The sequence below is a fragment of the Vidua chalybeata genome, chromosome 1, assembly GCF_026979565.1.
Source record: "Vidua chalybeata isolate OUT-0048 chromosome 1, bVidCha1 merged haplotype, whole genome shotgun sequence".
In the NCBI taxonomy this organism is placed as follows: domain Eukaryota; kingdom Metazoa; phylum Chordata; class Aves; order Passeriformes; family Viduidae; genus Vidua; species Vidua chalybeata.
This window is the reverse complement of record NC_071530.1, coordinates 39,585,642-39,609,521: the sequence shown is the minus strand read 5'-3', so window position 1 is coordinate 39,609,521 and position 23,880 is coordinate 39,585,642. Positions and strand designations below refer to the sequence as shown.

General features: G+C 34.8%; 1 protein-coding gene across 1 annotated transcript in view; it reads left to right on the top strand.

The window, feature by feature from the left end:
• NEK10 (NIMA related kinase 10) overlaps positions 1-23,880 on the top strand; it is a 123,671-nt gene that overhangs the window by 3,916 nt on the left and 95,875 nt on the right. The window contains 13 exon segments of the mRNA XM_053936078.1: positions 702-792; positions 1,267-1,324; positions 1,845-1,913; positions 2,254-2,321; positions 3,393-3,472; positions 4,441-4,521; positions 5,920-6,148; positions 6,634-6,778; positions 7,243-7,304; positions 9,346-9,423; positions 11,556-11,620; positions 13,820-13,842; positions 20,328-20,403. Coding sequence (XP_053792053.1) covers positions 702-792; positions 1,267-1,324; positions 1,845-1,913; positions 2,254-2,321; positions 3,393-3,472; positions 4,441-4,521; positions 5,920-6,148; positions 6,634-6,778; positions 7,243-7,304; positions 9,346-9,423; positions 11,556-11,620; positions 13,820-13,842; positions 20,328-20,403 — 1,125 coding nt within the window.

Sequence of the window (23,880 nt, the reverse complement as noted above, 5' to 3'; positions counted from 1 at the left end):
TAGGGAAATGGGGATATATACTTTCAACAGGCAATGGAAATAGTGATTCCATTACTGGTATTTTATGCGGGATTTCTGCCCCTGGACACTTTCTGCAAACCTGATTTGTATTTTCTGCCATGTCTTAGGCTGGTGAATCATATGGAGAAATATAAAGGAGGAAGTTCTATATGGAAATACAATCCTATTTCAAGAACATTTAAACTAAATAACAATTTATTTCCAGCATAATAGAATTGGAGCTTTTAAAAGTCAGGATAGATTATGATAATTCAAAAGAATATTTTAAATATAGCTATTTTTACTTCTGTAGCACTCATATTTTTGCATAAGTGTATTTTGTGCACTGAAGTTTGCTCTGTGGTTTCTCATTTACTTTGCTCTTTTGGGCCTCAATTCAACCACTAAAAGTTTATATCAAAGCACAGTTAGTTTGTTCTTAGAGATGAGTATGTACTTTCCCTCATCAGTCCAGTGATAATAAGTGATGGCTGGTAATGCTCATATAATGTAACAAATTTATTTATAGCTGCTACTGTGTTTGAATATAAATGGTATTAAAAGTTCTATGGTCTAGTATATTGAACAGTTTTTGTAGCTCACTAATCATCTAGTCAATTGATCCTGAATCAAGCTGTTTTATTTAAGTATTTAAACACTTTTTAAATTGCATTTGGTTTATATTTTGAATATTTAATTTACAGGCAATGGGTTATTCAAGCTCCATCCATCCATTTTCTTAGAGTATTAATCTGCCTGAGATTATTAATAAGGAATCCATGTACCAGGTCAGTATGTCAAAATATTGTTTCTTGCTTGGATAAGGGGATGCATGTAAGTGTCATGTGTACAAGTTGTGTGTAAAAACGTTTGTTCTTATGAATGCACATGTACATATATGTATCTAGATTTCTATATGTGAGGGTGGGAATTGCAAATAAACAGATTTCAAGAGTGGTTTTACACCATTACTGCATAACTTGCTCAATTTCTGTTATTTCTTATGTTGTGTCTGTTGTTGCTGACCCTAACAAAGAAACTGTAAATCTCCGTAGCAGGTGGCTTGGTCATTGTTCTGAGCCCTAGACTTGGTATTTGACTTTATCATAAAGATATGTAAAATTCCTATGATATAGTTAATGAAGGAAATGGAAAGCTCCACTTTAAGAATCTTTAACATTTCACCTCTTGTGTTTTTATCTACTTATGAGAAGTAATTCTGAACTCCTTTTTTTTTTTTTTTTTTTTTTTTAAATTTTCCTGTAGGAAATGCTCGACAGCCTGCGTGGAATTGAAAATCTAGCTCAGGTAGAATTCCTCATTTGTCCTTTATGTTGCCTGTCAGTTTATTATGATTAGAATGATATATACTGTAAAAAGCAGTGTACAGGTGTTCTTGATTTCTGGAAAGAAGTGAGTCTCTTCCTCTGTTTTCACTAGTTTTCAAAACAACTGTCCTATAATTTAGCTGCATTTATCTAGGACTTGTGGTTAGGAGACTTAAGAAATGCCTTCTGAAGTGGGAGAAGAATTAGAAAAGTCAACATTTCTTTTGGTTCCGTCAAAAGAAACTGTAGACTTTTGAAGGGAGATGAGCAAAGTCACCCTGCACTGTAGCAAATGACTTTGCAAAGGGAACAGCACACTGAGAAAATGAATGGGTTTTTTTAAATGTCCAAGCAGGTTTAAACCTTGGGGCTACGCTACTATTGCATTGCAGAATATTTTTTCATGAAACAGATGCACCACCTACAGGCTCTACCTGTGCAGAACAGTCTAGATTTATGAAGTCTGCAAACGTTTTTTCCTAATGGTATCCTTTATTTTTCCTCCCCTACTTGTAGTATATGGAAATCGTTATTTTAATTACAGAGAAGAGCAGCATTAAGTAGACAAGTCGGTCAACATGACATGTAAGTGCAGTAGCTGATAACATAAATGATGAGGCTACTCACAACTTTTTGTGTGAGGCTTAAAGTACTTCAGGTGGTCATTAAGTAAGATAGTAGTATATTAACTGTAGGCATCATCACATGAGTAAAAGCTAAAATTCCTGTAGAAGGGAGCAACTTGTTTTTCTGCATAAGTAATATTTCTTTAAGAAATTAGTATTTTTTTATGCATTGAAATAAAAGAGTAAATTGAGCTAGTTATGGTTCAAAGAATTTATACAGTGTTTTGCTCTGTTATCTGACTGGTAAAATAAAAATATTAGTGAGAAAGAGTCAATGTGTGTCTTCCTTTGTTCCACAGATATTTTCCAAAGGCTTGCTGCTGTTAGAAAGCAAAGAGAATGGGTTATAGCAAGTGGAGCACATAAAGTATAAGTGCTTTCTAAAATTGCTAATTTTGTTGAATTAGCTACTTAATAGAATAACACATGCTTTTCAGATTTGACCTAGGTGGGACTAAATTCCTTACCTTGTCAGTCTTGTAAGGTAAGATAACCTCTGTGTTTTACAGATGTATTAATAGTATCATACAAATAAGTTCTTCTCTGTAAGTTAAATGGTCTGATGTATGATTATTGGCTGTTTGAGATAAACAGATTGTAGACATTTGGACTAAAAATTTGTTCATATAAAAAGTAGCACTCATGTATACACTGTCCTGAGCTACATGTTACTATGAGTCTAATAGTTTTATATACTTTTAAAATGTAAACATATTTTAAAGTTTTCTTAGACAGATTTCTGATGTGGTTTTTCACTTGTAAAGTATTCTGTGTCTAATTATTCTGTGTCAACTCAGACATCCCTTGCTATACATTACCATCAGTCTAAGAATCTGTACTTGACTATTGCTGGTGTGTGGCTAAACTGAGATAGGGTTGAGATCAAAATCAATATAACTAGGTTTTCATGATTCTATCATGCTGTAGAAAAACAATGGCAATTGTGATCATATAGTATCAGACAACTTATTTTTAGAGAATCTAGACAAATATGGAGTTTACTTAAATATTAATCATGAGCAGAAATACAGGCAGGGCCTTAAATTACTGTAATGTTTAAGTATAAGCTGAATATTAACTTTTTACTTCAGGAGGCCTGATTTAGAGTTCTGAAGTGTTACACAAAATCAAATTTTTACAGTAGTGTAATAGAGATGCTTTAGCAGTCAAAGAGATACTAATTGTAGATGGAGAAGAAACATCCTTGCTTGTCCTACTGGGTGTATTCTAAGATTTTAGGTGTATATTTAAGTGTACTTTAAATGTATCTAAGACTTCTAACATTTATCTAAGACTTTTAACTTTTAAGGCTTTGGTATCTTAATTTTTACTTCTCAATAAATATTTCTATTTGTGTTTGAGTTTTAAAATAAAACAATATAGTTTATATTTACACAGAATCACACATTCACTTACCTTGTTTCATTTTCTTTTCCAGACCTTAGTAAATTTGTTATCTGCCAGAGACAGCCATGAGTTTTTTGGTGAACTTCTTTCCGCAACTAGCTCAGCAGAATGGTAGGTTCAACTTAATGTGCTATAATTAACAAAATCTTTTTAATGTTTTCTCTTGACTCAATATTAAAACTACTCTCTATGAGGAGAACTTAAATGTTTTTAATTTTATATTGAAGCAATAGACGCTAAATAGAAACATTGGTCCTGGCATCAGACTTCTTGTTAATGTGGATGGCTCTGCAAGACTGGAATCACGGAATCTGTCTTTGCAATCCTCATGAAGGATTCTGGAATTCCTACTGACTTCCTGGATATAAAAATATTTTGTTCTCAGCTTAATATAGCAGTGCCTCATAATAATCAGGTAGAATATTGCTCAGTGTAGTAAATAATAAACTCATACAGCCAAATCCATGTATATGTGCCCTCTTCTCAATAATTAGTGGTTAAATAAAGATAAAAAGGGGGGCAGAGTAACTTTCATCTATAATGGTATTATAGGAGAAAAACTGCTACTATTGATCTGCTGTCTCCCAGATTTCCCAAAACTCTGATTCAGTTTAATTTGTTTTTAATGTCTGTGTTAATTTAAATGATGTTATACATACATTTTCAACTTCCATTTAACTTTCTTCACTGAATGTAATGTAGGATTTTGTGTCACATTTGGACTGGGCAAGAAAGAGTTTGGAGTATATTACAAATGTTCATAGAAATTGTGGTTGTTTTTAAAAATGTACTCCATTTGCTTAATTACCAGTAAGACACAAAATATAGTTGTGTTTTTATTTTTACGCATCCACATTTACTTTTTTTTTGTACTGGGAAAACTGGAAAATTGTTGCACTGTTTCTCTTGACCCAGCATATATTTGTGGCTTTAAGTGCTTGTGTGCACAATTTGGTATTATTACTTAAGACTTGGGGAAAAAAAAGTTCATCAAATGTACAAAGATGGAGGCTAAAGAGCAATGTGTGTTTTTCATATAATTTCATCTGATTTAAATGCCAGGAATAATCAATTTGTAGTCCAAAATGTAGGGAGGAGATAAGTGAGATTGTTGAGAAATTGCTGGTGATATTACATGAACACAATTTTCTCTCTAACAGGTGAGACTTTGTGTGTGGATTAATTGTGTTAAAATAAATTTTGACTTTTTTATTTAGGGATGTGTATATTTAGAGGAATTAGAAAATGTGCCACTTGAATATACCCAAGGTCAAATTCTGATACCTGTGTATTTTCAGTCATACACTGATGTAGCAAAATCTTTTCCAGCAGTTTCATTGTAATCCATCTCTCTCTGCACTGGTGGTCTCCAGTGCAAATGAGTTGCAATGTTATCATAAAGTGATAGCAGTCACTTTGCTTGGTGCATCTTTTTGTTGCTCCTGGCAGACCTGAGTGGTTAGATGGAAAGCATGCTGAGCCCTGACAGTTCCTGGGATGCCCAGTATAAACTAGTAAAATTGCAAGACCTAGAGCTGCTGTAGTTTGTGCCAGAGGCTGAGTCAGATCCCACATCCTCTTCTTTAGAAAATCATCAATGTTCCTTCAATTATTTAATCATCTCAGCTAAGACTGATAGCAAAGCATTACTGAGTTTCAGTGAGAAACAGAAAGACTTTCAAATTTGATAATACATCACTTATCGCCTTTAAAATTCTGAAGAGGTTTTTAAAATTTCATGCTTAACTATTTCACACATATAAATGAACTTATATGTGACTAAGAATGGAGAAAGTTAATATATGAAAAGGTTTTATTTAGTTTCTGGGTTTGAAGGTTCTGGGTTATATGTAAATCAAAAGTTAGATGTAAGAGTTAGAATTTGAATGTAGACAGGAAGATGATGAAGTTCAATGCCAGTTAAGGATAATTTTAAATTCAGATATGAATCTGAATTCACATGTTTCATTAAACACAGATGGAGCTTTTTTGCTTTAAGTGGAATTGGATATCCTTAACCATATTTTCCATGGGAAGTCCACCTTCATTGCAGTTAATGAAAGTCTTATATAAACCTTTTAAGGTATATATCCAACCACTTTCTAAATATAATATTCAAACTATACTAGAGAAGAATGATGCAGTTTTCTGTTATCTGTGGAACTAGGCAATTCGAGTTCCACAGATAGACTTTACAAGTTCATGCAGTCAGTGCTACTTGTACTACTAATGCCATTAATAAGAAGGTGATAGCACAGATGACTGCAGGCCACCTGGCCACCTCCCATCCTGGCTGGGTATGCCTGGCAGTTGAATTCAGTATAAATATGATTTTATCCCTTGTGAAAATTTGGACCATTGTCTTCTTTTGTCTTTTAAACAATGACTTTAACCAGGTTGCAGTGACTTTAAGTTGTTTTCTTTAACTTCTTTTATTTTTTTAAGAGGAGATCTCTGTTCTTTTTTAAACTTCCTGTGGTTTTTTTTTTCCTTTTTTAACTGACAATACAAAGTAATGATGGAGTTATTGTTGAAATTGCTTGCTGATTTTTTTTCAGGTTCACAGCAGAGTTGCTATGACTCCTTTGTGCAGAGTCATGAGTCAAAGAGCAAATAAAAATGTATGAAGGAGTTGCAGTCATGCTCAGTTTTCTCCATTCTGATCACATCAAACTTCTATGGAGTACAGTTTGTAATCTGGTACAAGTTTGTGAAGATCCTAAGACTAGTGTGGAAATTTGGATCTGGGGTAGAATCAAGCAGCTCCTTCATATGTTACAGGAGTAGGTTTTCAGTCCTCAACATTGTGGCAATTGTACAAGACTGTTCTTTTAAGATATATTTGACCAAGTCCTGTTCTATCAAATAGCATCTTTGGCTTGTTCAGCTGGTATGTGATACCAGCAAAATTTAAAAGACTATTTAGAACATAATGAATAAGCAATATTTTTTCCAGCCTTTCGTATTTCATATCCTAAGGCATTTTTCATATCTTTAGTGTATAAACTAAATAATGAATAAGTCATAAATATGGCATTACTGTCAGTTTAGTTTTCCTATTAATCAGAAACCTATTTAGTGAGCTAGAATTGTGAATATAATCGGTAAACCTAGTAAAGGAATTTTCTGTTTAAAGGCTTGTTTGCTTTTTCAAAGTGTATTAGCTAATTTAGTAAAAGCATACAAATTTTCAGAACTTTGGGAATGGTTAACAAAGACATATTAAGCCATTTTAACACTGCAACTTGATTTTTTTTTTTTTTTTCTTTCAGGGAAAGGCTCATCTGACCCTTATATCAAACTCTTCAGCTGGAAGTTTATCTAGTGCAAATGCAGCAGGGATAATCCAGTATCTTCATTTGTCAGATGAGCTGAGTCCTGATGAGATACAAGAAAATACTTTCTCACTTCAAGCAGGTAGGTTTATAAGGTCTAGTACTCTGTTATGTCTTTACATACACTTGTGCAAAAGGTTTCAAAATATTACAAATTTGTAAATACTTACACCTGCTTTAGGGAGTCGGAGCATCAGATCAGATTTGCTTATTTTCAAATGTGTGATACTAGCACTTATTTTCAAAAAGCATGCTTTTGTTAGAAGGAAGCAAAGCATAAAGTATTAAGTATCTGGGAATCATATGTATTTCTTCACCTGTAGAAACAGTGACAAAAAAGTAAGTTAGTTAGTTAGATAGTTATATTTCTTCACTATTTAAATTTTCTATGATAGATCAATATGAATCATATGATTTCAAAGTGGTATTTTAATGACTTCTAGTCAGGTGAGGATTCATTTGTAGTTATGGAGCAAATTCCTTTTGGAGGAGATTTCTCAGTAGAGTCAAATGGCCCTAAATGTTACTTCTGAATTTTTATTCTAGCTTGTTGTGCTGCAGTTACTGAACTGGTGCTCAATGAGGCTCATGCTTACCAGCTTATACAGGTAGGAAGATTTTATTCAGTTAAATAAGGCATTACAGTTTATAACTTCACTTAATTGTTGTTCTTTGTTATCATAATTTAAGAAATTGGAAATATGCCTGTCTATAACTTTAGTATTTCTGTTTCTTTATCATTTTGCACTCAGAGACATAGACACAAAGGTTATCAACACAGGAAGAATAAACAACTTTATTCAGACAAGGTTCATTTTGGCATCTCTTGCCATGCTTTTGTCATATTCAAAATAGGATATTAAATAAAAGTAATCACAGAATAAACTGAGAAATGCAAATTCTGAATTTCTTGATGTTTAGTACAAAAAACTATGCAGCTGAAAATTAACATGTTGCTGTTTCACAAACTATTTCTCTTTTTGTAAGAGTGTGGTATTTCTGAGAGAACTTCCTGGCATTCTATCTCCAGGGATAAACCATTCTTAAAATCCCTGGTTGTATTCCAGACCTAGTCAAAGATATAAATATTAAGGGCATTAATATCAGCTAAAAGCTGTAGCCAGCTGTTAAACTCTAAATGTTAAATCAAAGCCTTCAAGTTAGCTTAAAACCCAGCTAGAGGTATTCTTGGAGGAGCTGAGAGAATAAGAACCTTAAATATGTACAGAAAGAAGTTTGTGTATGTTTCAAAAGCATTGGTTAAGAGAAAATAAATGAAAGTAAGTCTAGAAAAAAATATTTTTGTGCACCAACATTGTTAATAAACTGTACTGATTTAGACAACTTTTATCTGAACAGTATAATTATATATTTTAGGCTGAGTCTGATTTCAATAAAATAAAATATCACTTGTTTAAATTAAATGGTTTTGACAGAGAGGTTTTCGGCATTGCCCCAGCAGTGCATGGTGACTGTTGTGTCAGTAAATCACTTAAAAATTGATAGTACAATATGCAGAGCTGGAAGAGGTGTTTCAGACTTAACTTCTTCTGCTCATTATGTTAAAAGACACCAAGCTCTCCATTTGTTTTAGCACCGACCAACATCCCCCTTTCAGCTCAGGACATAGCCTCAAGCATGTTCATTTCCATTGGAGTTCCGATACCACTGTAGTAATTTTAAATCCTACCTCTTTTCTTTTTGTTAATATAACTTTGAGAGTTGCATAGTGAGCAAGGAGAAGCAACTCACTTGGGTTAAAAACAGAGGAAAAGGTGTGCAGCTTTTTCACTTCTGTGCCAAGGAAGTCAATCTGAGTAACCTGTAAAGGTGTATATCATTGGTGCCAAAGGGATCTTGGGAACTTTTGCTTCTGTTGTAGCTGTTCTCAGTCTGTTTGTCCTTTGTCCTTGTCACAGCCTTGGCAGCAGTCTGCAGTAATTCTGGTAGCAGACAGAATGTGTTTGACTCAATGGCTCCACTACACAGCCCAAAACCTGAGCTTAACCATGGTCTAAGCTTAATTCTACCTTCATGAGCAGTAGAAGAAAACATCAGGAACTGAAGAAGGGCCTCTGCAGAGCTGACACATATTCCCTTCAAGTCTGCTAGAGGAGAGTAGTCTCCATCAGGGACCTTGTCAAGTAACTGGGAGCAGTACTCCAACTAAATCTGCCAGTGCCCATCTATCAGACCTACAAAGTGGATAGAAAAGTGGAGGATAAATGGTGGCAAGAAAATGGAAGCTGAATTCAGTGTGGTTTTCATAAAATCCTGGAGGCATGGACAGACTTCTCAGGCTATCGCTTTGGTGTTCCTCCAATTTATTTTTATTGAGACTTGAATTTTGTTCCTGACAGTTCAAAATATGGTGCCACATGGTGACAGGAGATCTATTGCTGCAATTTCCTTCACCTATAGAGATAGAAGCATTTCTTATTTTTCTGTTCACAGGCTCTATTTGTGGTATCAGTTTAAATGTAACAATGATTTAATTCTTATACACGTTTAAGCTTATATTTTAGGTGTGCAACAAGATGTTGAGAACTTATCCATTGCTATTAGCTTCTGATTTATCTGAACATTGATTTTTATTTGTGGTTTGCATGGAAAGGGGCACTACGAATGCTGACCTTTTTCTGTTTCCAGGCAAATGCAATATATACAATAGCAAAGCCTATTTTACCAGACAAAGAAAGAAATGCTGAAAAAGCCAGTTTATTGCAAGTTACTCACTTTATTATCATTACACAATGAAAGCCGCAACAGTCCCTGAAAATTTTTTATGAATTAAAGTTTATTTTGAAGTACAGTACAAATAAATCATATTTAAAGGGGAATCCCCCTGCCCCAAAACAACAAATAGCCCAGGAAGTGAAAGTTAAATAGAGACTCAATTTCTGTTTTGATTTACTTTGTTTCTGGCACCTCATAGAGTGTAAAGGAAAGTCAATATTTTTCTTGTGATAGCCTCTATTTTTCAGGCTGTCAAGCATCAGATCTTCTTTATAGAGCTTTGATCTTCACTGAAACTCACCCTAGTCTTGATACTCTACTAATATCTATTTATTTCTGGAGCATTTTGCTATGAATGTTAAATAAAATACATGAAGGCAGTGTATAAAATAGAGAAAATTTAAGTGTAGAATAAATATAGGCCAAATAAGCATAGAATGGTGCATGCCATTACCCCCATCAATGTACTGGTTTGAGTCAACTTAGGCTAAAAGTTATCAGTAGTAATTCATGACCTGGTAGCCTTTTCTCAGGCTCTGTGCAGTGGTGTCTCTTTAAGATATCGGAATGTAGTGCTTAGGGGTTCAGGGATGAGCACAACTGCTGCTGCTTCAGTTGGCAAAGTCCTTAGCACAGCTGAAGGCATTCATGATCCTGCCTCTCACATGGTCTTTGTTCTGACAGAGCCCCTGAAATGGCTATACAGCTACTCCACTATTTAATCAGGTAGGTGTGCTTGAATAGCAAAGAAAGGCATTTCCAGCACAAAAAAAAAAACCAAAACAAAACAAAGCAAACCCCAAACAAACAACCCCCTCCCCCCACTTCTAGTGTCACATTTCTCATCACAGTTCTTCTAGATTAGAATTGGAGGGCAGAATCAGTACAGTAGGTACCTTTCTACTACAAGGAGGTTTTATAGTGCACTTCATCTTAAGGATGAGATAAATACAAACCTTCCTGGAGGGTAGGTATGTGGAACTAACATGCAGTCTAACAAACTGGAGCATATGCTCAGTATAGTTGCCTCACACAGCTGTAAGGAGCTTAATTTATGCCCACTGAGATTTTTAGATTCCAGCAGAATGTGTTGGAAATAACTCACAAGAGCTACTAAGCAGCTGTAGTTGGGTTAAACATGAAGCCATATGAATTAATAATGGACTTAATGATCACATATGAAAACTAGGTCTGTTTTGGACAAGAAGTACATTTTTATGAAACCTTGTTCAGCTTCTCACACTGCTATCTGTATTGCCTTTAAAAGTGTTACTGGTGTGAAATACAGTTGCAGCTATTGGAATATCCTGTTTGATATTTTTCTTAGAATACTTGCAATGCTGGTGTGGTTTCTCTACTGCCCCGCTGTGTCTGTTTTCAGTGATGAAATTTTCAGCTTCTTTCTGCCATGCTACCTTAGTGATCTTAATTCATGACTATCTTTGTTTGCTCAGCTATAAATGTGCCATATCATTGAGTCTTGATAAACAGAGCTAAAGATGAATTGCATCAAAGCATACATATTAACCACCTGCCAGTAGCTGTTTTAAAGAACTTTCTTTGTATTGGAACTAAGGTCTATGAGGAAGCTGAGGTACATAAAGTCCTCTGTAAATATGGCAAATTTGGCGTCAAAAAATTGAGTAATCTCTTCTTTTCTGTCCCTGTTAGAACTTATGGTATCCCACACAGCGTTTTTCAGAAAATTGTTTTTTTACTGCAACAGTACAAGCCCACTGATTACATTTACCTTTTTCAGCATTAGAGAAGAAAGCAGGTCTCAAGTCTTGAGCTATCTGCAGATGAAAAGAGATTATCAAGATTTAGTTATGCCTAAATGTGCTGTAGCTATTGTCACCACTTTTTTTTAATTCACTTGTTTTCCCCCCTAAATGTCCTTGTGTACTTTTAAAATGCTGGAGAAACTTAATATATTTTTATTCCCTTTGTTATCAGGTTAATAAAATAATCTGTCATTTAAATACAAAGTTTGACAGTGTGTAAGGTATCAAGGGGAATCCTTGTTGTTTATCAGTGGCTTTTCCACGTGTAATGAATCTCTCATTAATTGAATGAGAGATTTTTCTACTGTATTGTACTGTATTGAGCTTTTCCTACTGCAGTATTATATTTTCAGAGCCCTGAAATTTCTCTTCAGTATGGAAAGAAATCGACATATTTTTGAAAGGTATTTTAACCATATGTTTTGTGAAACTCTTTTAGGATAGCTATCAAAAGTCCAATCAGAAAGAAATATTTTCTAAATGTCATTTATTTTGTAATGGGCAATTTTTGCTATGTCCACAACTACAGATAGTCATCCCTGCATTGCATCCAGTGCCAGCCTACCAGATTAGGTGTTCAGTACTGGGACTCCTGTTGTGTGCATGCCAGACAACCTACCTCTGTGTGGGCTCCTTCTCCCCCCATGAATCAACCTGTTATATATGTTGAGGACAGATTTAACACTGCTGACAATAAAACATACTTTTACCCTGAAGATTAGCATATGCAATTTGCAGGCCCGGTTTTATTTAAATTAGCAAGAATATTGAAATAACCAGATTAGAGAACGAGTACTAATGAACATACAAAGTATAACAGCTGTCTATTTTATTCCAATTCTGCCATGAAATTGTTTAGCATCCTTCAGTTGGTCCCAGATCATCTGCAGTGAGGTGCTATTTGTATAAGTCTGTAGTAGTGAATACTCTTGATCTATGCTTATGTAATCCCCACAGTGTGGAGGAAGGAACCTAGGCATGTTCCAGGACAGATTTTGAAAGCAGTATGTGTGTGAGCAGTACAAAGCATGGCATAGTTTTAGTCTTTGAGCAAATTAATAAAACCTAGTACACACAGCAAGCCTGCCAGGCAGTTCATGTCCTGTAGTTTTCAAAGTCCTCAAAGAATTACTGCATGTTTTCTTGCTGTTCATGACACAGAAGAAAACAAACAATTTGAATGCTGCAGAATTGTTGTGAGCAGTCTTTATGCAAAACTCCATCTCTCTTCTTTAAATATAACAGTAAACTGTAAACACACATGCACACCCATCCATAAAACACTCAGCTATAAATATTTAGCAACTGTTGTTTCGTAGTAAATATTTTACCTTTTATGATCTACATATTTAAATTTATTCATTATGAAATTGTATGTGCTAAATCCCCTCAGATTCTTAATAATGATGCAGTTTTTAAAGGATGTGATTTAATGGTGCAATTGTCCTTGAGTAATGAAAAGAAATATTCCAAATATGGTTTTCAAAGTCTCATACAATTGTATTTTATATGAACTACTGCCACTGAGGGGCACTCTTGTCTCAACAACCTTTCCTTATCTTTAGTCCATTCTAAATATGGAGAAGTCTAAATGTACTTTCAAGTATAAGCTCAAAATTTCCCTTGTAAAGCATTTATAGTTCTGTCAAAGATCTGCAGGAGTTCAGGAAAATTGGAAGAACAGAAACTTATTTGGATAATTTCTACAGCAATTAGTTCAAAACTATTGCAGTATTTAAACAAACCCTCACTTTATTTAGTCCTACAACTAGTACAAGTGTAGTACCTTTTGAATTTTTGGGGAGAGCTGAAAAACTTTTATTTATTGTTTCGGAATTTTATTAAGCCTTGCTTTTTTACAACCTTAATGAAATTAAGACCAATTTACTTTCTCTCTGATGATAGTTAATATGTACTTTATAGATGCATGCTGTGGTATTGTTCCTAACTCATACAGTCTGTGTATGCCAAAGACTGGAGCATTTGTGATCTTAATGATTATGTCTCACGATAGTTGAGGATAAATGTACTGTCCATTTAGTACATTTGAAGTGTTCTTGGTGAAAGTTTGTCCTGATTTCGGTTGGAATAGAGTTAATTCTCTTTCTTGTAGATGGTACAGTGCTGTGTACAGAATTCAGTATGACAGTAATGTTGATGACACACTGAGGTTTTAGTTGCTGCTGAGGAGTATATACTCTAAGTCAAGCACTTTTCAGTTTTCCAGGCTCTGCCAGCAAGGAGCAGCACAACAAGCTGGGGGTGGGGAGTATATCCAGAACGCCTCACTTGAACTAGCCCAAGGGATATTGCATACCATGGAATGCCATCCCCAGTATACAAACTGGGGCAAGTTGGCCAGGAGGTGCCAATGGCTGCTCATGGACTGGCTGGGCATCTTTCAGCAGGTGGTAAGCAACTGCAGTGAGCATCAATTGTTTTTCTTGAGTTTTATTCTGCCCCACCTACTTTTAATTACAATTGCTGTTAATATTACAATAAATTATAATACTATAATACTGAAATATTATAATATTTTGTTTTGTTTCAGTCATCAAACTGTTCTTACATTGACCCATGAGTTTTATTGCCTTTTTTTGCAGTTCTCTCCTTCCTGGTGGGGAAGGTGAGAAATTGAGTGTGTGGTGCTTGGTTGTTGGCTGGAGCTAAACCATGACAAAGTTACAACAAAATGTCAGATGAATGTGAAGCATATGCTAAAATGCTGAGAAATCTCTGAATTTAATTCATCCTGTCAGCTTTTTAAAAAGAGAAGGTCTGCTCTAACATCTACTAAAAACTGTACTTCTGTGTTTACAAGCTGCACACTCATCCTAAATAGAGAGAATTCAATTTTCTGGAGTCTTTCAAATCTGAAAACTGACCCAAACTTGCCTTGATCTAACTAGAGTACTGGACTACCTGTGAAGCAGTGTTGTGTGACTGGGTAAGTGGGATATGGCTGAAATTATTTTGCTTTATAAAAGAATCTTTTAATACTACTCTATTTTCTTTTCCTCAATCAGTCCTTCTGGAAATAGTAACTCTTATTAATCTCTTGCTATGAGAATCTGCAGGCTGACAGTATAACAAAGGCAGATCATTCATCTGTAACTAATGTTGTTAAAAAATATTGTCTTTAGAGAGGTGCCTTAGTTTCAGACTCTTATGGTATATTTTGATTAAAAAAAATAGTGATTAATACGCTAGAGAAAGACATTTTAGAGATTCAGATTTAATTCTACAACAGCCATACCAATGAACTGCTTTAAGAAAATTCTTGGACTCACAGACATTTCATACCGTCTATGAATGGGACCACTCACATTCCAAATCCCTTGATGAGCTCTTACACAGTTTCTACTTTTATGTTGGTTGAAAAGGATAGGAGTGCACAGAGTGGGAGACACTTCCACCTTGCTGTCAGAGTGGAAAACAATAAACCTGCAAAAGAATTATGCTTGTTTGTCCTGAATTAATGGATAAACATTCTACAGGTGGCCCTTGTAGAACAATTCCAGCAGAACATGGTAGGCAGGGACCTATGAAAGAAAACAAGAATTCATACAAAGAAATCTGCAGCTGGCCTGGCACAATGCAAGATTAAATTTGAGGGACCTCTTCTAGGGATAATCTCTGACTAACATGTCTTACTGGGATATCAGGTCTTACTGAAAAAGAAATACCTGAGATAATACCTCATGCTCTGGTAAGACCTTACCTGAAGTACTGTGTCCAGCTCTTAGGTCCTCAGCACAAGAAGGACATGTACGTGTTGGAGTAAATCCAAAGGTTATGAAGAGGATTAGAGGAGTGGAGCAACTCTCCTATGAGGAAAAGTTAAAAAAGTTGGGATTGTTCAACCTGGAGAAGAAAAAGCTCTGGGGAGAACTTAGAGCACCTTTCTGTACATAAAGAGGACTATAAGAGAGCTGGAGACTTTTTACAAGAGCCTGTAATGGCAGAACAAGGAGATATGGCTTCAAACTGAAAGAGAATAGACTAAGATTAAAGACGAGAGAGAAATTCTTTACTGGGGGGGTGGTGAGGCTCTGGAACCAGCGTAGTTTTGGATGCCTCATTCCTAGAAGTATTCAAGGTCAAGTTAGGTCTCTGAGCAGCCTGGTGTAGTAAAAGGTGTCCTTGCCCATGGCAGGGAGTTTGGAATTTGATAATCTTAATGTCCCTTCCTACCCAAGCCATTCTATGACAAGAGTATGAAGAATTTTTTGAATATTTATAGTCACACTGTGTTTTCTTTTTCTTAAGTAATGTATGTGGTTATATACTTTCTTTATTCAGATCTTTCTTTATTGTTTTGGTTTTGAACTTATGCTAAACAGAAATGAAAGTTCTAAGCCCAGGAGGTGCTTCATTCTAATGTGAAAATTGTATAGCTTTTTTTTATTTCCCAGGACATCTTTTATACATGTCAATTAAACTTGAATTATCCAATCTTTTTCAGGCTCTTTAAAGTTCTGCCTTGTTGCAAATGTAAACAGACATTTACAGTCTGATCCTAGCCAGGCTGTTTCTGACTATAGAGAACTTTAAGCATGTTGTTGTTTTGTAGTCTCTAGAACTGCCCACCCTACTCATTTTCTGTTTAATTTCTGACATAAGTTCCATAGGAAGGGGTCTATAACTACCATCTCTTATGCTGGTACAGCATTTAGTCATAATTGATTGAACTACCAATGCTATGAAAATATAAATATTAAATCATGCCAACCTGCAATTTCATAGGACGTCTCATTCTAAATTGATAGAAAAGTATTACCAAAACTGTGTATCTCTGGTTAGACTGAAAATCTGATGTATTGTGTCAGACACACACAAAAAATGTGGACTTTCAGGTACAGCCTAGTTGAAAGTTGTTTTGTTAAAGGGTTTTAGAGATTCATTGAACCAATATTATTTGTAGCTTTCCTTTTAATCCACCCAGCCTTTTTATATAAGACATTGAGAAGTTACAGTTCTAAATTGAAAATGTGTATCTGCTTTTATTGCAGCTATATTTTACTGCAGCTGTATTTTGGTTCTAGCACAGTGTATTTCTGTCTAGAGCTCCACAGCTGCATCTGTTTGTAGGACAAAACAGAAGACTCTGTAAATCATCATATCCAAATAAGTTTCTGTTCTTCCAGATTTCCTCAGTGTCATTTAATTGAAGTGAGGTTTAGACCTTGATGGTTGGAGGGCTGTGTGGAATCACTTGGACACCTTTCAGAACTGATATCAAGGAGAATTGTGAAGGGTACCCTACTCTGTTTTAGGAAGCATGTTCTGTTTAATGTTTACTACAAGTGATAAAATAGCAGCTGGAAAGATTTGTATGGGTCTGATCCTAGCATTATATAGCAGCAGAATGCTTGTTTTGAGACAACTCACCTGTTGGATAAACTTCTGATCATAGCAGGCAGCCATGGAGTGTCAGAATGGTTAATTGAATGTGACTTGGAAAATTCAAAGAGTTGCTGGGTGCTGGAAGAAAGCTCCCTGTTAGTTTTGTAATTCAGAATGTTTGCTTGAATGCATTGTATAAAACACCTATTGGCTCTGGATTCCAGAATCTGGCATCTGGCTTCTCCACATGCCCAGAGAAGCAGTGGCCATGAGATAAAGTGGATATAACCAGTGTCTGTTGTATTTAAGTCACTGCTCAGATTCACTTGAATCAGTCAAGGCTATTTTTTTAGCAGATTACATGGCTCATTTAACTAATATTCATAATCAGAATTGCTACCCTTCACACTGAGGTTCAAGGAAGTCCTTGTAGTACTTTATTTTAAAAGCTATTTTCATAATAGGCTGAGTGGAATCTTCTACTTTTTTTATATTCATATTATAAATCAAACATTCTATAAATCGTTGGTGGATTAATAACATGATCACATCTCTCCACAAATCTCAGTTCTAGATTGGATCTGTGCTTAGGTCCTTGTGCAGAAGTTACAAGCTTCACAAAATTAGCAGTAGATAGTTTACAAAGCATTAATAAAAGCACACAGAAAGAAGAATGATAGAAGGGAATGAGAAGTTAATTCTGTTCACATTTTATTGATGGGGAAAAGTAGAATAAGTATGTACTACTGTTGATTAAATTGCAAATTATCTTGATTTTAGCATATTTTTTATAGAAAATTAAGTTCTACTTTTATACGCCAAATCACTGTACCTCAGTAAGTTGCTAACAAACCTGTTTGACTACAATTGCAAACTTGCTGAAGAGAAGCAAAGGGTTTTTCTCTCATCCCAAACCCTTCAGGGTAGAAGAAACTGTTCAGTGGGTACACAGTGAAAATCTGATGTGAGCAGGTTTGAAGTTCATATAAGGGGTGAATTTGATACTCTGTTAATATTATTTTTTGCTGTGCTTTTGGTCTTTGTGTATTTGATTTTAGAAGAAATTAATGGCATTTTCGAATAGGGTACAGATATAGATTAAGGCAACTAACTTGTAATTATGAAGTCAGTGTTAAGCTGTATCTGGATAGGTTTTGTCTTATTTATACTGCAGAAGATAAATTTAGAGAATTTTCGTAAATTTAGAGAATTTTGCGAATTTTGGGAAATTTCAGCAAATGAAAATCCAGATTCTCTTAATAAAAAGAGTAAAAAACCATTGCAGGTATCTGAAATGCTCATTTGAAGAGACTGCTAAGATTTAGAAAGTTTCTGTAATTTGGCTATCATAAAAGCTGCAGAGACCATTCAGTAGGAGGTTAAGATACTAGCCAAGTCAGCCTACTCCTATTTTCATAGTTCTGTCTTTCCTTCATGCCCTCTTCCACAGATTTTAATCTTTTTTGAAACCCCTTGCTTCATATCACTTATTCTGCAACTCTAAACATAGTGTAAAGAAGTGAAAAAAGTGAAGGAGGGTGATCAGAACCTAAAGGCTTATGACTACATCATACTGTTTTAATTTTTCTTCCTGTTTGAGGATTATCTTGTATGGTTGTTTGAATATTTTTAAACAAATGTTAAAAAAATTAAATAAAACTAATTAATAGGGATCACCTTCCTATTTGGTCATATCTTCATTTAATGATACATGAGACATACATTTAATGATACAGTTCTCAGAAGTTATTTCATTTGTTTGTTATCGTAGCAACTTTTGGCATCACATACCAAATAACCATGGAGTATTAAAAGTTGTAGACCAATTTATTTATTTATTTATTTATTTATTTATTTATTTATTTATTAAGACAAATGTTTAAATAAATTAAAAGAGGCAATATCACTAGTTCGATGCAGTTCAACAGTTGGTAGTTCTTTTTCATTGGAATCTCTATTATAGGCTTCAAAAAGCTAAGAAAAAAAAATGCTAAATGTACAGCTGATTGTTTTGGGCTTTACATTCCTTAGCTCTGGCAGTGCCAGTTCTATGTTTTGAAACTCCTACTCTATGTAGGAGTTTCTTGCTGATATCAATAAAATTTAGCCAAATTTGGAAAAAGTAATTGCCAGTGAAAGAGTTTTATCCCTCCATTTCTGAGGACCTGAGCTTAAAAGGAAGACAATATATTTACTTCATCTGGTGATTTTCCCCTTGCTTTCTTTCTTTTCTCCAGATAATCACTCATGTTGTATTAAAATAAACTACTATTTCCAGAACTGAGATGTTCAGCTCTCTTCTTTCCTTTACTAAATCTCTCAACAGGAAGTGAATTTATGGATTATTGTAATGTCTCAATACTCTTCCTTCATCAAATATTATTTGAAGAATTCTAAAGGAAGGAATTTAGAATGATTCAGCCCAATTAATTCTGGGAAGTATCAACACTGCAAAAATCTCTGGTCTTTTGGGGATTAATATTTCTTATAGTGAACTGCCTGAGGACTGCCTTAAGTCAAGGGAAAAGGAATATCCTGTTAATTTAGTATTCTTTTGACTTACATTTTCCAAGCACTGCAGTGTGGTAAGTACATTACCACACTGCAGAGCTAGTCCTTCTTTGGACATCTTGTTCAAAGAAAAATGATCTGTGACTTGAGTGTCTAGATTTGGCTTTCTTATCAAAGGCCCTTTCTGAATTAAAGAACTGTTCCTTTTCAGACCCTGAAGGCTTGCACTGAGCAAGAGCCAACAGAAACCATTTTTTCCTACCTGTATTTCTTCTCATCTCCACCTTCTTTTGATGGGAAGTAACATTTTGAAATAAAATTTTTATGAACTGTGTCACAGTGAATGCAATTGGAATAGAAGTGCTATGAGCTCTGTCCAAGTAGAACAGAAGTTCTTGGAATATTTTAAATATTTTAATTTATTACTTACAACACAAATCTTCTTCTGAAGTAGCATTGCAATACAAAAATTATGAAAAGGATTTATGAAGTACAATAATGTTTTTTGCTCTTTGTGCTTGAACTTAGCAGCATTATTGTGTGGAGGCAGCAGTAGAATATTGAATTATAAAAAACAAACTTTAACTGTTTGCATGGAACTTTGATTAAAAATATAATCTGTAAAGACTGTCTGTGACATTTTGTGAAAGACTACCTGATAATTTCACAAGGCACTTATATTAACATAATTACATGATCATCTAAATCTACAGCTTTTTTTCACAAGGTAAGGCTAAGATTCACCATTACTTCTTACGAAATTCCATCTTTGAATATGAACTATCAAGTTGTTAGATCCCCCCCACCCTGTGCTCCTTTAAAATTAAATTTCTTGGAAAGTCCACCTTTCCCAGCTGTCATAATGTCAAGGAGACAAAAATAATTCCCATAGATTTAGATTATTAGAGATTAGTATGAGATGACTGCTTATTAGATACATAGCATTATCATACAGTTTATTGAAATATATTAATAGAAACCTGAAACTGGTCATATAGTTTAGATTGAAACCATCAGAAGTGTGCTTGTAGTATTTTTAAAGCAGGTAGGCCTAATTAAAGTGTAAGTTGCTGATGAATGTGGAGATAAAAAGATAATATGGCCCAGTTCTGTGAAATGTAAAAGATAAAAAATCCCAAACCTCCCTTCCACCCTCCCCCAACTTTTCAGCTGTTGTGACTGAGCACTGATTGTTATACAGAGGAGGTGGCTATTGAGATGTGAATCTTTCTGTCCCTTTTTTTATTATTGTAGCTGACTTTTGGCTTGCAAAGCGAAGACAAGAAAACAGCAAACTTGCCTCAGTAGTGGGAACCATCCTATACTCGTGGTAAGTACTCCTGCATGTAACTTTTCGTCCAGTGACTTCCCTCTTCATGGTTACCCTTGGAGCAGACAGGGAAGTTGCTGTGAACTAAAGAACAAGGTGCAAGTCACAAGCTACTCTGCAATAGTTGGTTGCCTCCCTATTTTGATATTGCTTATTCTTAACACATGGTGGTTACCGTGGTTAAATTGGTGCAAAAATGAACGAACTGCAGTAGTGTAGTAACTTATTCCTCTATATATAGAATATCCTTATAGATAAGAAAATGTGTGTTTAAATTATAAGAAGGTGTATGTAAATAGTATCAATTACCACCACCACATGTGAAGGCCTTACACCTGTGAGAATGTTTGGCCTGCAGCCTGTGATAACTAATTAAAAGGTCCAAGCCATGAGGGGAGCTACTGGTTGCTCCTCTGAATTAAGAGTGAGTCAAGAACTCAGGGATTTGGCAGTTGAATGTAATTCATTTTGCCATTTTTGAAATTGTTGCTTGTGAATTTCTGGTACCAGAATGATAATGATTGAGACTCATTCCCTAGAAATCCCTAAATCCTAAAATGGCTTCAAGAGTGAGACCTTGTAATATGTTAAATATTCAAGTTACATACCTTGGAAGACTAATGATTATAGTTCTTAGTGACCAAAGGTAAGGGGATTGCAAGGCTGCCTTAATTGGTTATCCAGATATTCCTGAAGCATTGCACAATCTCTGAGTGACATTGGATCTATGAGTGATAGTTTGAGTATATAAAGTGGAGTAAGAGTTTGGTGTAACTAGTTATGTACCATCTTTTTCAGCTTCTCTTAAATAATCAATTTGTTTTGTTCACTTACAACTGGGAAGAGAAGCTGTTGATGAGAATTTATTCTGCTCTTTTAAACACCAATTTAAAAATAGAAGTGTCAGAGGTGTCAAAACCATGCTGCCATGGCCCTCGGGTTCACTAAATTGTCATTTTTCTTATCCCATCTACATTTATTTCTTCTTTTTCCTCTGTTAGGTGCCTATTTGTTTAACTAATATCTTTTGGGGTTTTAATATTTTGTAGGAAATTTTTGTTTGAGAGTAGTGTTCTGTAGATTTAAATAGTTTTTAAAATATAATTCTTGCTTATACTATATTTATTATTATTCTCATATGCTGTCTTTGTACATGGAAGTTCATATCAGAGCTAGAACTTTGGCAGGTCTTTTTCTACCTCTTTATCCAGTTATTTGGATGCAGGATTGAGGATAAAATGTCCCTTACATGTTGCAGTCTCTCAAGTAAGTGGTCTTTTGGGACATTACTTGTCAGTTCTACTCCACAGGCAAAATCATGGAAGCAGTGATCCTTGTCTGTCTGCAGTCAGAAAAGAGAACAAGGATACAGTACAGATGTCTTTGTATTTAAAATATATGCTTGAGTAATATTTGAAATGACAGGCTAAGATATTAGTCTTTCCAATGTCATAATAATTTAAGAATGCTAAAAAGGCTTTGCAAACAGCACCATGCGCTGGAGGCCACCTTCAAGGTGCTTGGTTAGTTCTGTGTGTGGCAGTGGGCTTTTTGAAATGGAAGCCTGCTCACAGGGAATAAGATGAACTGACAGAGTATTTTTGCACAAGTCTTGAAGGAGAAATCAGACCCTATAGACTTAAGCAGTGCTTTGACTAGACTTTTTAGTGGGGCTTTTTTGTATGATTTAAGTAGATGTTAAAGGCTATTAAAAAATCAAAAAATTAGGACTCCCTACCTACCAACGCACAAAAAAACCCTCCCAAACGAAAAAGAGAAAGAGATGTGAGAGATTATTTTCATCTTAGAATGGCAGAAATAGCTTTCTTCTGAATAGACAGGTAATAGTTTTGAGTAGTTTGAGATGCAACCCACCCTTCTTGGAGCAGACAATATAGTGCAGAAACAAAATAATAAATGTCAAAAGTAGCATTTGATGCTTATTGTTTAAATTTGACTAAGCAATGTTGTGGTTCAGATAAAAATACATCACTGTATGTACCAAACATGTTTGTATTTGGGCTTGACTGAATCAATTTGCTAATGTAATTTTTCGAAGCTTGTGTCATCATAAAATAACTGCAGACACTGTTTTTGTTTAGAGAGGGGCTTATATAATTATGCTTTGTAATTGTGATGGTTTTTAATTTTACTTCATACAAGGTTGTGTTCTACTATCACACTAATTAAATCCCTTTTAATTGGTTATCTCCCTGAACTAAAAAATCCAGCAATGTGTGTGTTTAGAATACCAAATGTATTAAATGGATGTGTTTACACTTAATACATTAAAAGTTGAGGAAAAGACTGCTTTAGGGAATTGGTAATGAATCCTGAAGTCTTTTCCCAGCTCATAAGTCACTAGAAGCAATCTGCTCCAAGTTAGTGGTGACAGTCTTTATTATCGTGCTGTCCCAAAGGCCTTCCCAGAAGAGACACAGCAATTGTCCATGGTTATAGAGAATGATGTTTCCTTTCAATTATACCTTCCATTTCTTTGTTCCAAAAAAAAGGATTGTGATTTAGGAAGAGAGGATATATTGCCAGCAGATCGAGATATATATAATTGTATATTTAGAGAGACAATTTAGATGAACTGTGGAAAATTAAGTTAATTTTGAGATTGGATAGAATAGAGAATCCCATCATAATTGCTTCAGAACTTGACTGATCTTTAAAAACTGTTGAGAAACTGTGAGTAGATCCCTCAGGTGTCATTAAGAAGCAGGCAAGAAAGTTCTGCATTAGTTGGTGAGCTAACTTGATCTTTATGAAACAAAATTGTTTTCAAATGTTAGAAAAGTGATGCACAGAACAATGTTATTTATTTAGCTTTTTGTGCCAGTGTTGGGGAATTTTCTTGCTGTGGTGTTTTGAGGAAACTCCAGTGGTAATTTTGAGGAAATTTCAGTGGTAATTGGAGGTATTATTTTACTCCCTCATCTTCTCTGCTGTGGAGGAGAAAATATTCCTCGATCTTCATTTCTGTTTATGGACTACACACTCTGTCTGTATACTGTTATGCTAACCAGATTTCTTTTCTAGTACTGGCCACTGCTTTGATTGTAACCATATCTTGTGAGAGCATTGCATAAATCAATATTCTGGTATGATTTCTCATGTAGAGACCTGCAGTAGCTGCATTGCTTATTGTGGTGACATAATATTTTCACTTACTGAAAGCATTTTTGTTTTGTGGAAGGTAACTTAAGATGAGGGAGTGTGTTGTATTTTCATAAATATTTTTAGCCTTTATGATGCTATATGGTCAAACTGATTACGAGATTTCCCAGCAGTACTTTATTCCTCCAAAAATAGAATCTGAAACATTTCACCAATTTCAAGCAAGTTTGAGAGTTTATGTTTTTTCAATGTTTGTGAAAATTTGGTGATGGGTATCAAGTAGTGAATCAATTCAATCTTAGCAAGAAAAGTTTTTAAATTCAGCTGAAATTTTCCAAATTTCCAAAATAAGCT